We start from the raw sequence: 14477 nt of genomic DNA, 5'->3' as shown, positions 1-14477 counted from the left end.
ATTGTGGTCTGATCTCAGGTATAGCACAGTTGACACAGTTCTGCTAAACCTGAGATGCAGCAGAGCTGTCTGTGTGCTGAACTCTGCTACACCTGAGATGTGCTGGCTGAGCTCAGGTGTAGCAGAGCTCAGCGCACGGCCAGCTCTGCTGCATCTCAGGTTTAGCAGAGCTGTGTCAACTCTGCTATACCTGAGATCGGACCACAATGGAGACTGCTGTGGACCTATCTTAGACTACGCCTCCTCCGTTAGAACCAGCGTTGATTGGCTGAATGCTGTTTATTGTATGGCATTCAGCCAATCAACGCTGGTCAATGCATTCCTATGGGGAAAAGTCAGCTCCCGCAGTATTAGTGGCATAATACAGGGACTTGGGCTTGTTAGATGCCCCCAGGCATGCTTCCCCTGCTGTCCCAGTTGCATTCCAGAGGTGTTATCCTCATTTCCTGGGGTGTCATAGTGGACTTGGTGACCCTCCTGAGTCGAATTGTGGGTTCCCTTGAAATGATGCATTTTTCCCCATAGACTATAATGGAGTTTGATATTCGTTCGAATAGTTGAATATTGAGGGGCTATTCGAAACGAATAATGAATAACAAATATTTCACTGTTCACTCATCTCTAGTGTTGACATAAAATGCAACTAAAACAATTAAATTCAATTGAATCTGAAAATACAAAAATAAAATTGCTAATTTGAGATTTGTTTTGATCTATTACAATTAATTGGAACACTGGAGAAATGACACGATTGTCTTCTAGGACTCCTGTTACCTGGCACCGGCCTTTACATTCTCTATAAATATCAACACTTTATAAGATGGGGCTGAAAACCATAAAATCACGGCGAGGATGTTGTGTTAGATTCCAGTCAGGGAAAATTTTAAGGAATAAAATCAAAATATTACCAAATAAAAATGGATTTCAAGAACAGAGACATATCCAATGTAAGTATTATTAGGAAACATCTGAGGATACAGAACAGTTTTTTAAAGATTTCTCTGAATGTGTCTACAATAATTTGATTTGAAAAACAGGTAAATGTCTTCTAAGTTTTCTTCTCAGAATTTGGCTTCCCAAAGGTAAGTCTTGAATATTGACTTCTAAAATCTGAGCTCTGAAGATCTTTGTAGATGTGATGGTTGATGCTCTCGTCCATTAATCTAACAAATTTTACAACATCAGTCAATTATTTATCTCTAAGCATTTGCTTTATTTTGTGTTCTCGAAGAAACAATACAAGGAGAAGGAAGGAAGGAAGGTGAAGTAGAAGATAGATCTCATTTTAGGAAAAAAAAGAATCCCAATTTGGATATGGTAATATGAATGAATTGCCATATCCAAGAGCAGCCATACTATTGATACAGGGGCCGGTAGATCATGGGGGTCTATTATCTTACCAAGAGTGGTTATGGCTTAAAATTACCATTGGATTGTTAGAGATACCTAAAAGGATCTCGGTATACACCTGGGATACATTTATAGATAGTTATTAGATCTCCCAGTTTTGATAATCTTTGGGTACTTTAGTCCATCCATCCCATTTATTACGTTGGTTTCCCACCTTTGAACCTGGTTAAACTCTTCTTTGTCATCTGGACACAATGCTGCATGCGTAGTCTGACTATTCATTTGTGATGTGGCAGAGGTATGTCCAATGTACAAATACATGAAATGAGAGCACAAAGAACTTTCTTTTTACTCCTATATCAGTGACAGTGACAAGGAGACGTCCTCTACATCTAGACCGGAGACAGTGACAAGGGGACGTCCTCTACATCTAGACCGGAGACAGTGACAAGGGGACGTCCTCTACATCTAGACCGGAGACAGTGACAAGGAGACGTCCTCTACATCTAGATCGGAGACAATGACAAGGAGACGTCCTCTACATCTAGACCGGAGACAGTGAAAAGGAGACATCCTCTACATCTAGATCGGAGACAGTGACAAGGGGACGTCCTCTACATCTAGACCCGAAGATAGTGACAAAGAGACGTCCTCTACATCCAGACCAGTGACAGTGACAAGGTGACGTCCTCTACATCTAGATTGGAGACAGTGACAAGGGGACGTCCTCTACACCTAAACTGGAGATAGTGACAAGGAGACATCCTCTACATCTAGACCGGAGACAGTGACAAGGAAACATCCTCTACATCTAGACCGGAGACAGTGACAAGGAGACGTCCTCTACATCTAGACTGGAGACAGTGAAAAGGAGACATCCTCTACATCTAGATCGGAGACAGTGACAAGGGGACGTCCTCTACATCTAGACCGGAGACAGTGAAAAGGAGACGTCCTCTACATCTAGATCGGAGACAATGACAAGGAGACGTCCTCTACATCTAGACCGGAGACAGTGAAAAGGAGACGTCCTCTACATCTAGACCGGAGACAGAGACAAGGTGACGTCCTCTACATCTAGATTGGAGACAGTGACAAGGGGACATCCTCTACACCTAAACTGGAGATAGTGACAAGGAGACATCCTCTAGATCTAGACTGGAGACAATGACAAGGGGACATCCTCTACACCTAAACTGGAGATAGTGACAAGGAGACGTCCTCTACACCTAGACTGGAGACAATGACAAGGGGACATCCTCTACACCTAGACCAGAGACAGTGACAAGGGGACATCCTCTACACCTAGACTAGTGACAGTGACAAGGAGATGTCCTCTACACCTAGGCCAGTGACCATGACAAGGGGACATCCTCTACACCTAGACTGGAGACAGTGACAAGGGGACATGCTCTACACCTAGACTGGAGACAGTGACAAGGGGACATCCTCTACACCTAGACTAGTGACAGTGACAAGGGGACGTCCTCTACACCTAGACTAGTGACAAGCGGACATAATCTACATCTAGGCCAGTGACAATGACAAGGCGACATCCTCTACACCTAGACTAGTGACAAGCGGACATAATCTACATCTAGGCCAGTGACAAGGAGACATAATCTATACCTAATACAGTGACAGTGACAAGGAGACGTCCTCTACACCTAATACAGTGACAAGGGGACATCCTCTACACCTAGACTGGAGACAGTGACAAGGGGACATCCTCTACACCTAGACTAGTGACAGTGACAAGGGGACGTCCTCTACACCTAGACTAGTGACAAGCGGACATAATCTACATCTAGGCCAGTGACAAGGAGACATAATCTACACCTAATACAGTGACAGTGACAAGGAGACGTCCTCTACACCTAATACAGTGACAAGGGGACAGCCTCTGCTGTGCTGTGCTGCTGTGATGGTGGATTCATTGTGTAAGTTCTAAGAGGGTTTGGACATTACTGGTTACAGTTTTTAGATTTTAGTAAGGACAAGCTGATCCAGTATTTTATACTGATTGCCAATTTGGAGTCAGGAATTAATTTTTTACCAACATGTGGCAATTGGCATCAGCCAAATGTTTTTTTTTTTTATGTTTTTTTTTTTTTTCTCTCGATTAACACTGCATTGTTATAGGTTGAACTTTATGGACCTGTTTCTTCATCCAATCTTGCATGTATGTAACTATGTAAACAATATATGAATTATACAGTATTACATAATATATTATGTACCTTGATATTGAACTGTACAGAATATTAGTTTTGACCATTCTTGCTCTGGAATGTTCTGAAATGTTATTACTTCTTTTACCACACAGTTTCGTTCTTGCAGGAAAACAATCTGACTGTGGTCACTGAATTTTTCCTCTTAGGATTTCAAGTTGGACAAGGCTTGAGAATTTTCCTGTTCTACGTCTTCCTTGTGTTTTTCTGTGGGACCATATGTGGGAACCTCCTGATCATCACCCTGGTGTTCACCAGTAAGATCCTCCACACCCCAATGTACTTCTTCATCTCACAACTCTCCATCAGTGACATCTTCTTAACCATAACTATTGTTCCGAACATGTTCCACATTCTACTGAATAACGGGGCGGCCATTACTTTTGTTGGCTGTATCACCCAGTTGTATTTCTTTGGTGCCTTGGAAGCTTTTGAGTGTTTGCTCCTCACAGTGATGTCTTATGATAGATATGTGGCCATCTGTAATCCTCTCCGATATACCTCTATCATGACAAGTGTCTCATGTATTAGGTTGTCTATCATATCATGGTTCCTTGGATTTTCTTTTACTTTGAATGGTGTCATGACCACATCAAGGCTTAATTTTTGTGGACCAAATATCATTGACCATTTCTTCTGTGATTCTTCTCCCATAGTAGAACTTGCCTGCTCTGACACCTTCATTATTGAGATAAATAATTATTTCATGAGCATTCCAGTTGTATTAATCCCAATCACCATCATTGTAGTGTCTTATACTTATATAGTTCGGGCAGTCTTAAGGATCCCATCCAGTACTGGTAGACAGAAAGCCTTCTCCACCTGTAGCTCCCACCTCATTGTGGTCTCCATATTCTACTGGACTGTGTTCAGTATTTATGCTCTCCCGAGAAAAGGACCAACACTTACTGTGAATAAATTGATATCCCTGCTATATACTGTATTTACTCCTTTGGTCAACCCCATTATATACAGTCTGAGGAACAAAGACATTAAGAAAGCCATAAAAACAGAAGTTCAGAAGTGCAGAAAATCATTACTAATATAAAACATTGGCTTCATTTAGCATCTTCTACTATTGTACAAAATATAATGTGAGTCTAACACTACGTGAGTAGGGCTGAGCGATCGGGATCGGAAAAGAATGGATTCCGATCGGCGATCGAGAAAATTTCATGATCACGATCGGAACTCCGATCTCCCGATCTTTTCAGGCAGGATCGAGATCAGGGCTTATTTCCCACAATGATTGGCCAGTAGCTTAGCACCCATAGGAATGAATGGAAGCGGCCGGCCGCTTAACCCCCTGCGTAACGGCTGCGTCCATTCATTCCTATGGATTTACCACAGTCTGCCACTCTTCTGCTTTGTCCCTGTTTTACAGTATACTCAGCTGAATATACGGTAAAACAGGGACGAAGCAGAAGAGTGGCAGGCTGCGCTAAATCACTGTGTGCTGCGCTGTTGTGAGGACGACGAGGCAAGTTCACGAGTAGATAGATATTACTGTACATTGCCTATCTACTAGACAAGTCAATGTACAGTAATATCTATCTACTCGTGAACTTCGCTCAACTTACCTGCACAGAAGTGCTGCTGCTGCCCACTGATGGTCCGGTCCTCTGTCCTTCATGTGGCTTCAGAGCGCCCTGCCCCCACATCCGCCTCCCTAGACTAGTATTATAGAGAAGGCGGGGCTTAGGAGAGTGTGTGCAGGTACTGGGAGGGGATACGTGAGTGATGCATTCAAGTCTCCCCGCCCACACTCTCCAGCCGCACCAAGCCCCACCTACTCCCTGCATCTTTACAATACTAGTGTAGGGAGGCGGGGGGCACTCTGGAGACATGTGAAGGGCAGAGGACCAGACTGGATGAATAAGAACTGCAGGTAAGCAGACACCGGGGTGGGGGGGGGGGGTGTTAATCACTACACAGCGTGGGGTCCAAAAATTGAATCAATTTTTGGACTACATGCTGTGTAGTGAATAGGATTGTTTTAAAATCCAATCTCCAATTATTTAAAAAATCCCATTGACTTCCATTGGGATCGGGTTTGAATGGAAAGTGAGTGGAAATCGGAATTTTAAAAACGATCCTGAAATTTCAAGATCGGCTCAACCCTATATGTGAGTGATACTTAGAGGTATTTGCCTAGGATTGAGGATTTTATGGACTATACTGAGAGCCAATAGCTGACTCCTGCACCGATAAGATGCATTGGTCCACTTCTGTTATATACAACACAGGGTGAAAAGCCGTTGGCTTTGTCATTGTAGTGCAGGGGTAGGGAACCTTCGGCTCTCCAGCTGCTGTGAAACTACAACTCATGCTCCATTCACTTCCATGGGAGTTCCAAGAACAGCAGAGCAAGTATGTATGCTGGGAGTTGTAGTTTTGCAACAGCTGGAGAGCCGTACGTTCCCTACCCCTGTTGTAGTGTCTTATACTTCTATTGTCCGGGCAGTCTTAAGGATCCCATCCAGTACTGGTAGACAGAAAGCCTTCTCCACCTGTAGCTCCCACCTCATTGTGGTCTCCATATTCTACTGGACTCTGTTCAGTATTTATGCTCTCCCGAGTGCAGCCCAGCTCTTTGTTACTGTATATACCATGTTTCCCCGAAAATAAGACAGTGTCTTATATTAAATTATCTTCCAAAATATATGACCTGTCTTATTTTCGGGGGATGTCTTATTCTGCGGCTGTAGCGGGGGATAATCTGCAGTCATGCCGGCGCTTCCTTACCAATCAGACATAAACTTCTCATTCCCTGACAACCCCTTTAGCTAAAAACTACTACACATATGTGGCAATGTTTAATTTGACACTTAAGAAGTCAAACAAACAGTTGTGGAACACAAAAGATGTCTCCATTCTCCTTACAGTTTCTTTCCATTATGGCTTTCTTGCTGGTACTTAAAGGGGTTTTCTGGACAAAAATGTTCTTTTTTTATTTAAAATATGTCTGTTCGTGCTATTAATAATAAATGTTAGTGTTATTACTGGGTTAATAAATACACCCATATTTCTCTGGATGTCTCTGGGAGCATCTGGTATCTTCTGCATTTGTTAACATGGTTCAGTTTCCTGTTATGTAACTTCCATGCTTGCTACCTTTCACTTCCCCTCCCTCCTCTCTTTCTCCCTCCCTTCTATATATCCCCTCCCTGTCTCTCTAGCTATCCTCCCCACTATTAACCCTTTCCTACCTACTCAACCCAACCCCCGACCCCATTATATACTTACCGCTCTTCATTCTATGGCATTATCCTGCGCAACGGCCACCCTTCTGTTCTGATTCTGCACGCATACACGCTCTTCTGCCAGTGCTGTTCTGGGCTCTGCAGCGACTACCCACCTCTACTGCACATGCGTGGAGTGGATGGGGCGGAGTAGTAGTGACGATACGTATCCAGAAATGAGGAAACGGATTGTCACCAAATAATCAGAAATTGTCCCTGGGCATTAACAGGACCACGCCAAGTGTATGGGTAAATATACATTTTTTTAGTAGGTAGGAGAGGGTGTCTAGATTAGTGTAGGGGTTACTATTTACCCCGGACAACCCCTTTAATGTATTTTCCTCTTGAAATAACTTTCCTAAATGTGTCCCTTCTTTAAAATATTTTTTTTTCCCATGACCCCTGGCTTAGAATAAAGTTTGTTTTTTTTTTACACTGACAGATATCAGTCTGCCTAGAAAGACTTTTGTGCTGATCGACCATCCCTACACTCTACAATAAGACCAGGGTCTCACGTGGAGTGAACGGCAGTGGTTTGTCCACAGCAGAAAATAAGTGGCCAAACAGCCACAGTGTAATGGATTTGTTAGTCCCCCCTGGTGTCCACTTACCTGCAGAGATGGCTGGTCCAGTGCCCGGTGTTCTCGTTCTTCTTCGACTCACTGCCCCCGCCTCCCAGGCTAGTATTAAAGAGCTAGGAATAAGGCGGGGCTTGTGGCTTAGGAGAGTGTGGGCGGGTACAGGGCAGGGAGACGTGACTTTTCCCCTCCCAGTACCCGCCCACACTCTCCTAAGCCACAAGCCCCACCTTCTTCCTAGCTCTTTAATACTAGCCTGGGAGGCGGGGGCAGCGAGGTGAAGAAGAACGAGAACACCGGGCTCCGGACCAGCCATCTCTGCAGGTAAGTAGCTAATAGAGATGTTAGCTAGTCTCCCATTAGAATGAATGGACGCAGCCGGCGTGCAGGGGGTTAAGGCTGTGTGCCGGCTGCTTCCATTCATTCTTATGGAACCGCAGCACAGCCTAACATTGTTAGCTTTTCCCACAATGCTTGGCAAAGCATTGTGGGAAATAATCACCGATCTCGATTGCACCTAAAAAGATCGTTTTCGGAATTCCGATCACTAACGTGAACATTTTCTCGATCGCCGATCGTAATCCGATCTTTTCCGAACCCGATCGCTCAACCCTAATCCTGTGATCCCAGGGTTCCTTGCCCCATGTCCAACCATGTGCAGCGGCCATTTTAGGAAAAAATGTGACTCGAGTTGTTACCACAAAGCGTTAGGAAGTCCGGATTCGATGCAAATCAAATAATTCCGGAAATTCAGATGGAATTCCACTTTTTCAAGTGATTTGCTTATCTCTAGTGACAATGACGGTGCACACAATGCAAGAGGAGCATCATCATCAATATACATGGGATGGTTTCAGCCAATGGAGGATAAATATGGGTGAGGTAGTGGCCGACTGGCAGAAAAACCGACCAATCAAGTTCACAGGTAGAGAAAAGGTTATAAAAGCCCCAGACAATGTACTAGCCCTATGAACCTCTGATGACACTAATACAAAAACTGGGGCGCCTGTTGTGGTCTTGCAATGTTAGCAGATGACATCATCGTCTGAATTAATAATTCTTTAGTTTTCTGTGTTATCCTTGGTTCACATCTGCATTTGGTAATCGGGGAGACACATGGGGACCCCCCCCCCAAACAAACTACTGAATGTATTTGCAAATGGTTTGCAGTGAAAGCACATGGACCCCTTAGACTATAATGGGGTCCATGTGCTTGCCGTGAGATCCTTCTGGTCTAACCATGGGGATTGGCTAAAAAACTGGGATTAGGCAGAAAACTAGGATGAAGAAAAAGTAGCGTATCAGCGGGGAGTTTTTACATTCACTATAAGGGGGCATTCACAAGGAGTAAAGTGGCACTGATTCTACCACGATAACTCGCGGCAGGATCATCGCTGATAAAAAAAAAAAAAAGACTCCTATTGACTTTAATGAGTTCCGTTTAACGTGCGGGACACATTGGAATCGATGGAAGGCTTTTTTAACCCAATGATTTCAAGGAAACCATTGAAGTCAATGGGGGTCTTTTTATCGGCGCTGATCCTGCCGCGAGTCAGCGTCACTTTACTCCATGGGAATGCCCCCTAAGATCTAGCTGAACTGGGTGAACTCCACATTTTATCCAATTTCTAAGCCTTGGCTCCTTTAGGGGGCTCAGTTTGAGGCTTTTCTCTTACATAGTTACATAGTAGATGAGGTTGGATGGTTTTTAATGTACTGGCAAATTTGGGTTAAGTTCAATTTTTTTTATTTTTATTTTTTGCAGATTTTGCTGTTGTCTTGAGAGCCAAGGTCAAAGTTACTTCAAAATAAATTAGAAATAAAAAGAAAATCCGTATTCTGTTCCCATCTACTAGACTGGCATTGGCTCACAAAAAAAAAAAAAAAAAAATCTGCAACAACAAAAAACTGCTACATTTTAATAATTTCCAATAAACTTTCCTTATCATTGCTACATATTGCTTCTATTTTTTTCTACATTCTAACTCTTTATGTGTTGAAATAAAATGCAAAACAATAAAGCAATCTGATAATCCAAAAAAACAAACAAAAAAAATACAACTTGCTAATTTGAGATTTGTTTTGATCTGTAACAACTAATTGGAACCCAGGAGAAATGAGGAGCTTGTCTCCGAGGACTCTTATTACCTGGCACCGGGTCCTTATATTCTCTATAAATATCAGCGCACTTCATACAATGTGTCTGGAAATCACAAATCACGGCTTTGACGTTCTGTTAGATTCCAGTCGTTTACCTCTGGGAAAATTTTAAGGAATAAAATTAAAAACAAAATGGATTTCAAGAACAGAAGACTATCCAACGTAAGTATTATTAGGAAACATCTGAGGATACAGAACAATCTATATTTGTAAAGATTTATCTCAATGTGTCTCAAATAATTTAAGAAAATTGGTAAACGTCTTCCAAGGTTTTCTCGTTTCTTTTCAGAATTTGAATTTCTAAAATATCTTGAATATTACATTCTAAAATCTGAGATCTTTATAGATGTGATGTTTGATGTTCTTGTCCATTAATCTAACAAGTTTTACAAAATCAGTCAATTTTTGACTTTATTTTGTGTTCTCGAAGAAATAATACGAGGAGAAGAAAAAACAACAACGAAAACCTGTTTGTTATATGTTCTGACCTAACTGGCCATGTTTTCCCTTTTTAGAATGGTTTGATCAGTTCTTATAGTTCACAAGCAGAGTATGTTACATTCTGTTATTGTGCAGCACCGGCGAGGAGATGAAGGATGTCAGATGTAACGTTATGGCAATAGCAATAATTCTATCTCATTTCTTAACAGTGTGAAATATAATTGAAATGTTAATGGATTTGTTTCATTCATTCATAAGTTTCATTGTCAAAGACATATGTTCTTGTATCTAGATAGAAACATAGTAACAAGGTTCATGAGGAGGATAAAGTCCGTCCTTTGTGGCCTATTGTCTTGATGTCTAATGTTGATCCTGAAGAAGGAAAAAACTCTGCGAAGTTGAAGATAGATCTCATTTTAGGCAAAGAATTCCCAATTTGAATCTGGCAAACAGAATAAATCCCTGTATCTAAGAACAGCCGGTAGATAATGGGGTCCTATCCTTTTATCAGGTCTCCCTTGAGTTGTCTATTTTCCACATGAATTGACTCCAGTTTTGATCATCTTTGAGTACTTTACTCCACACATTATATTTAGTATGTTTGCGTCCAACCTTTGAACCTGGTTAAAACTCTACGTTGACTGTTCCCCATTACAGATGTGTCCTCTATTACCCAACCTTGGCTGCTATAGTTATATAGTTTTTGTCAATGTAACACAACATCATTTTAAATTTACACAAATGTATATGTTGAGTCTGCTATTCTTGTCTACATAGAGGGGAAGGTGGGAATTGTCGCCTTTCATGGCTTTTGTTAACATTTCATGATATTGTGATGAATTGTTTTCATGAGAACTTCCATTGGTTAACAAAACAGGAGATCACTTAAGTCTGGCCAGTAGCTACAACTCACAAGGTGGATATTCTAATATGGAATCACAAGAACAACCACAAGACAGTGGTCAGCGACAGTGACAAGGGGACATCCTCTACACCTACACCTATGATAGTGACAAGGGGACATCCTCTACACCTACACCAATGATAGTGACAAGGGGACATCCTCTACACCTACACCTATGATAGTGACAAGGGGACATCCTCTACACCTACACCAATGATAGTGACAAGGGGACATCCTCTACACCTAGACCAGTGACAAGGGGACATCCTCTGCACCTAGACCAGTGACAATGACAAGGGGACATCCTCTACACCTAGACTGGTGTCAGTGACAAGGGGACATCCTTTAAACCTAGACTGGTGACAGTGACAAGGGGACATCCTCTACATCTATACCAGTGACAAAGACAAAGGGACATCCTCTACACCTAGACCAGTGACAGTGACAAGGGGACGTCCTCTACACCTAGACCGGTGACAGTGACAAGGGGACATCCTTTAAACCTAGACCGGTGACAAGGGGACATCCTCTACACCTAGACCAGTGACAGTGACAAGGAGACATCCTCTACATCTAGACCGGTGACAGTGACAAGGGACGTCCTCTACACCTAGACCAGTGACAGTGACAAGGGGACGTCCTCTACACCTAGACCAGTGACAGTGACAAGGAGACATCCTCTACATCTAGACCGGTGACAGTGACAGGGAGACGTCCTCTACACCTAGACCAGTGACAGTGACAAGGGGACATATTATTCATCTGGAGGAGAGAAAAAAAGCATGGACTCAGATTCTTTGCTGTAAGAGCAGTGAGGCTATGGAACTTACTTCCACCCAATGTTGTGATGGTGGATTTTATAGTTTTATTGTTTTTAGATTTTGGTAAGGACAAGCTAATCCAGGATTTTGTACTGATTGCCAATTTGGAGTTGTGAAGGATTTTTTTCCCCTGACATGGGGTAATTGGCATAAGCCTCATAGGGTTTGTGTCCCTTTCTCAACCCTTAGGATTGGACTTGATGAATCTGTGTCTTCATCCATTCTTCCTTATAACTGTATATGACTATGTAAACATATAAATTACATTACATAATATATTATGTCCCTTGATATTGGACTGTACAGAATAAAAATTTTAACCATTCTTGCTCTAGAATGTTCTGAAATGTTATTACTTCTTTTACCACACAGTTTCATTCTTGCAGGAAAACAATCTGACTGTGGTCACTGAATTTTTCCTCTTAGGATTTCAAGTTGGACAAGGCTTAAGAATTTTCCTGTTCTACATCCTTCTTGTTGCTTTCTGTGGGACAATATGTGGGAATCTCCTGATCATCACCCTGGTGTCCACCAGCAAGAACCTTCACACTCCAATGTACTTCTTCATCTCACAGTTGTCCATCACTGACATCTTCTTGACCATATCTATTGTCCCCAACATGCTTAACATCCTACTAAATAACGGGGCGACCATTACTTTTGTTGACTGTATCACCCAGTTGTATTTCTTTGGTGCCTTTGAAGCTTTTGAGTGTTTCCTCCTCACAGTGATGTCCTATGATAGATATGTGGCCATCTGTAATCCTCTCCGATATACCTCTATCATGACAAGTGTCTCATGTATTAGATTGTCTATCTTATCATGGTTCCTTGGATTTTCTTTTACTTTGAATGCTGTCATTACCACGTCAAGGCTAAATTTTTGTGGACCAAATATCATTGACCATTTCTTCTGTGACTCTACCCCCCTAGTAGATCTTGCCTGCTCTGATACTTTCATTATTCAGATAAATAGTTATTTTATGAGCATTCCAGTTGTATTAATCCCAATCACCATCATTGTAGTGTCTTATACTTCTATTGTCCGGGCAGTCTTAAGGATCCCATCTAGTACTGGTAGACAGAAAGCCTTCTCCACCTGTAGCTCCCACCTCATTGTGGTCTCCATATTCTACTGGACTCTGTTTGGTATTTATGCTGTCCCAAGAACAGGACAAACACTTACTGTGAATAAATTGATATCCCTGCTGTATACTGTGTTTATTCCTTTGGTCAACCCCATTATATACAGTCTGAGAAACAAAGATGTAACTAAAGCCACACAAACAGCTTTTCGGAAGTACAGAAGAGCATCACTAATATAAAACACTGGCTTCAGTTACCATCTTCTGTTATTGTTGACAACGTTGCATTAAATATTATGTGAGTCTGACACCCCCGGAGTAGTGCTTAAAGGGATTATCCAGAATTTAGGATCAACCATAACTATATGTTTAGTGGAAGTCATGAGATCCATGGGACCACTTCTATATACAACACGGGGCCAGAGGCCATTGGCTCTGTTTCCTGTAGAATGGCCTGATATAGCTCTGAGCTACTATACAATGGATTTTTCTTCTTCCAGCCCCTTTTTATATATAGTTCATAAGTTATAAGCAGCGCCGCACAGCTGATCGGTGCAGGAGCCACTTGTTAACCAATCAGACATAAAGTCCTAAATCCCTGACCACCCCTTTAACTGGCAGTGATTGTACAGATGTGGCAATGTTTAACTTGACACTTAAGAAGTTAAATAAACAGTTGTAGAAAACAAAAGATGTCTCCATTCACATTACAGTTTCAATCCATTGTGGGTTTCATATGCTGGGACTTAATTCCTCTTGAAATAATGTTCCTATAGCTATGTCCCTTCTTTTATTACCTTACAGAATGGTCAAGTCACTAATACCCCTACACTGGTCCTCAATTGCAACCCCTCTTCCCTCAATGCACCATTGGCTCAGGGAATAGCACAGCTGGCCAGAATAAGGTTTATTTACACTGAGAATAGGGTTGAGTGATCGGGATCGGAAAATATCGAATTCTGATCGGGGATCGAGTAAATTTCATGATTGCAATTGGAATTCCGATCCCGATCTTTTTCAGCGGGATCGAGGTTGGAGGTTATTTCCCACAATGCTTGGCTACTGGCTATTGTGGGATCGGGAAAGATAGGACCAAATTTCATGATCGCGATTGGGATTGGCTGGAAAATTATCAAAAATCAGAATTTAAAAACGATCCTGAAATCTGAAGATCGGCTCAACCCCAACTGAGAACTGCACAAATATTCCATATATCAGTCTGTCTACAAAGACTATTGTTCTGACCGACAGTCCCAGCACTCTACAACAGTCTCTCTAAAGCCCAAAATATACCCCACAGACATAAACTGTTTCTATCAGACAAACCAATAGTCTTTAGAAGTTCACCCGAGACCTGTGACTCAGATCCCTGTCATTGCTTACCTAACCATTCAGGCTATGGTGTAGCTTTTGTTTATTTAGCCCTCAGGGGTCTTTTTATTTAGGTTTTATACATTGACCCTCCCATAAGGTCACATTTATTTATTTATTTATTTTCCTCCAGTATTTGGTTATAATTAGAGATGAGCGAGTAGTACTTGATCGAGTATTCGATGGAATACTACGGTATTCGAAATACTCCTACTCGATCGAGTACCACCCGCTATTCGAATGGAAAAGTTCGATGCAGAACCAGCATTGATTGGCTGAATGCTATACAGTCGG

General features: G+C 42.0%; 2 protein-coding genes across 2 annotated transcripts; both read left to right on the top strand.

Moving 5' to 3' along the window:
* The first annotated feature begins 820 nt into the window (after positions 1-820).
* Positions 821-4629, top strand: LOC142204371 (olfactory receptor 5G9-like). The gene is made up of 4 exons (XM_075275684.1): positions 821-947; positions 1054-1082; positions 1232-1261; positions 3691-4629. The coding sequence occupies exons 1-4, from the start codon at positions 821-823 to the stop codon at positions 4627-4629; spliced, it is 1125 nt and encodes a 374-aa protein (XP_075131785.1).
* A 5064-nt stretch (positions 4630-9693) lies between these two features.
* Positions 9694-13052, top strand: LOC142204370 (olfactory receptor 5G9-like). Its single transcript, XM_075275683.1, has 3 exons — positions 9694-9723; positions 9808-9909; positions 12114-13052. Exons 1-3 carry the CDS (start codon positions 9694-9696, stop codon positions 13050-13052), a joined length of 1071 nt encoding a protein of 356 aa, XP_075131784.1.
* The last annotated feature ends 1425 nt before the right edge of the window (positions 13053-14477 follow it).

This window comes from Leptodactylus fuscus, chromosome 5 (genome assembly GCF_031893055.1).
Source record: "Leptodactylus fuscus isolate aLepFus1 chromosome 5, aLepFus1.hap2, whole genome shotgun sequence".
Classification (NCBI taxonomy): domain Eukaryota; kingdom Metazoa; phylum Chordata; class Amphibia; order Anura; family Leptodactylidae; genus Leptodactylus; species Leptodactylus fuscus.
The sequence above is the reverse complement of the archived record's forward strand: the minus strand, read 5'-3'. Positions and strand labels throughout refer to the sequence as shown.

Excerpts from the sequence above, each read along its gene's own strand:
- LOC142204371 (XM_075275684.1), top strand. The coding sequence starts at position 821 with ATGGGGCTGAAAACCATAAAATCACGGCGAGGATGTTGTGTTAGATTC. Across the intron at positions 1,083-1,231 it reads CAGAATTTGGCTTCCCAAAG|AAACAATACAAGGAGAAGGA; the intron begins GTAAGTCTTGAA and ends GTGTTCTCGAAG. Across the intron at positions 1,262-3,690 it reads AGGAGAAGGAAGGAAGGAAG|GAAAACAATCTGACTGTGGT; the intron begins GTGAAGTAGAAG and ends TCGTTCTTGCAG.
- LOC142204370 (XM_075275683.1), top strand. The coding sequence starts at position 9,694 with ATGGATTTCAAGAACAGAAGACTATCCAAC. Across the intron at positions 9,724-9,807 it reads AGAACAGAAGACTATCCAAC|AAAATTGGTAAACGTCTTCC; the intron begins GTAAGTATTATT and ends AAATAATTTAAG. Across the intron at positions 9,910-12,113 it reads AATCTGAGATCTTTATAGAT|GAAAACAATCTGACTGTGGT; the intron begins GTGATGTTTGAT and ends TCATTCTTGCAG.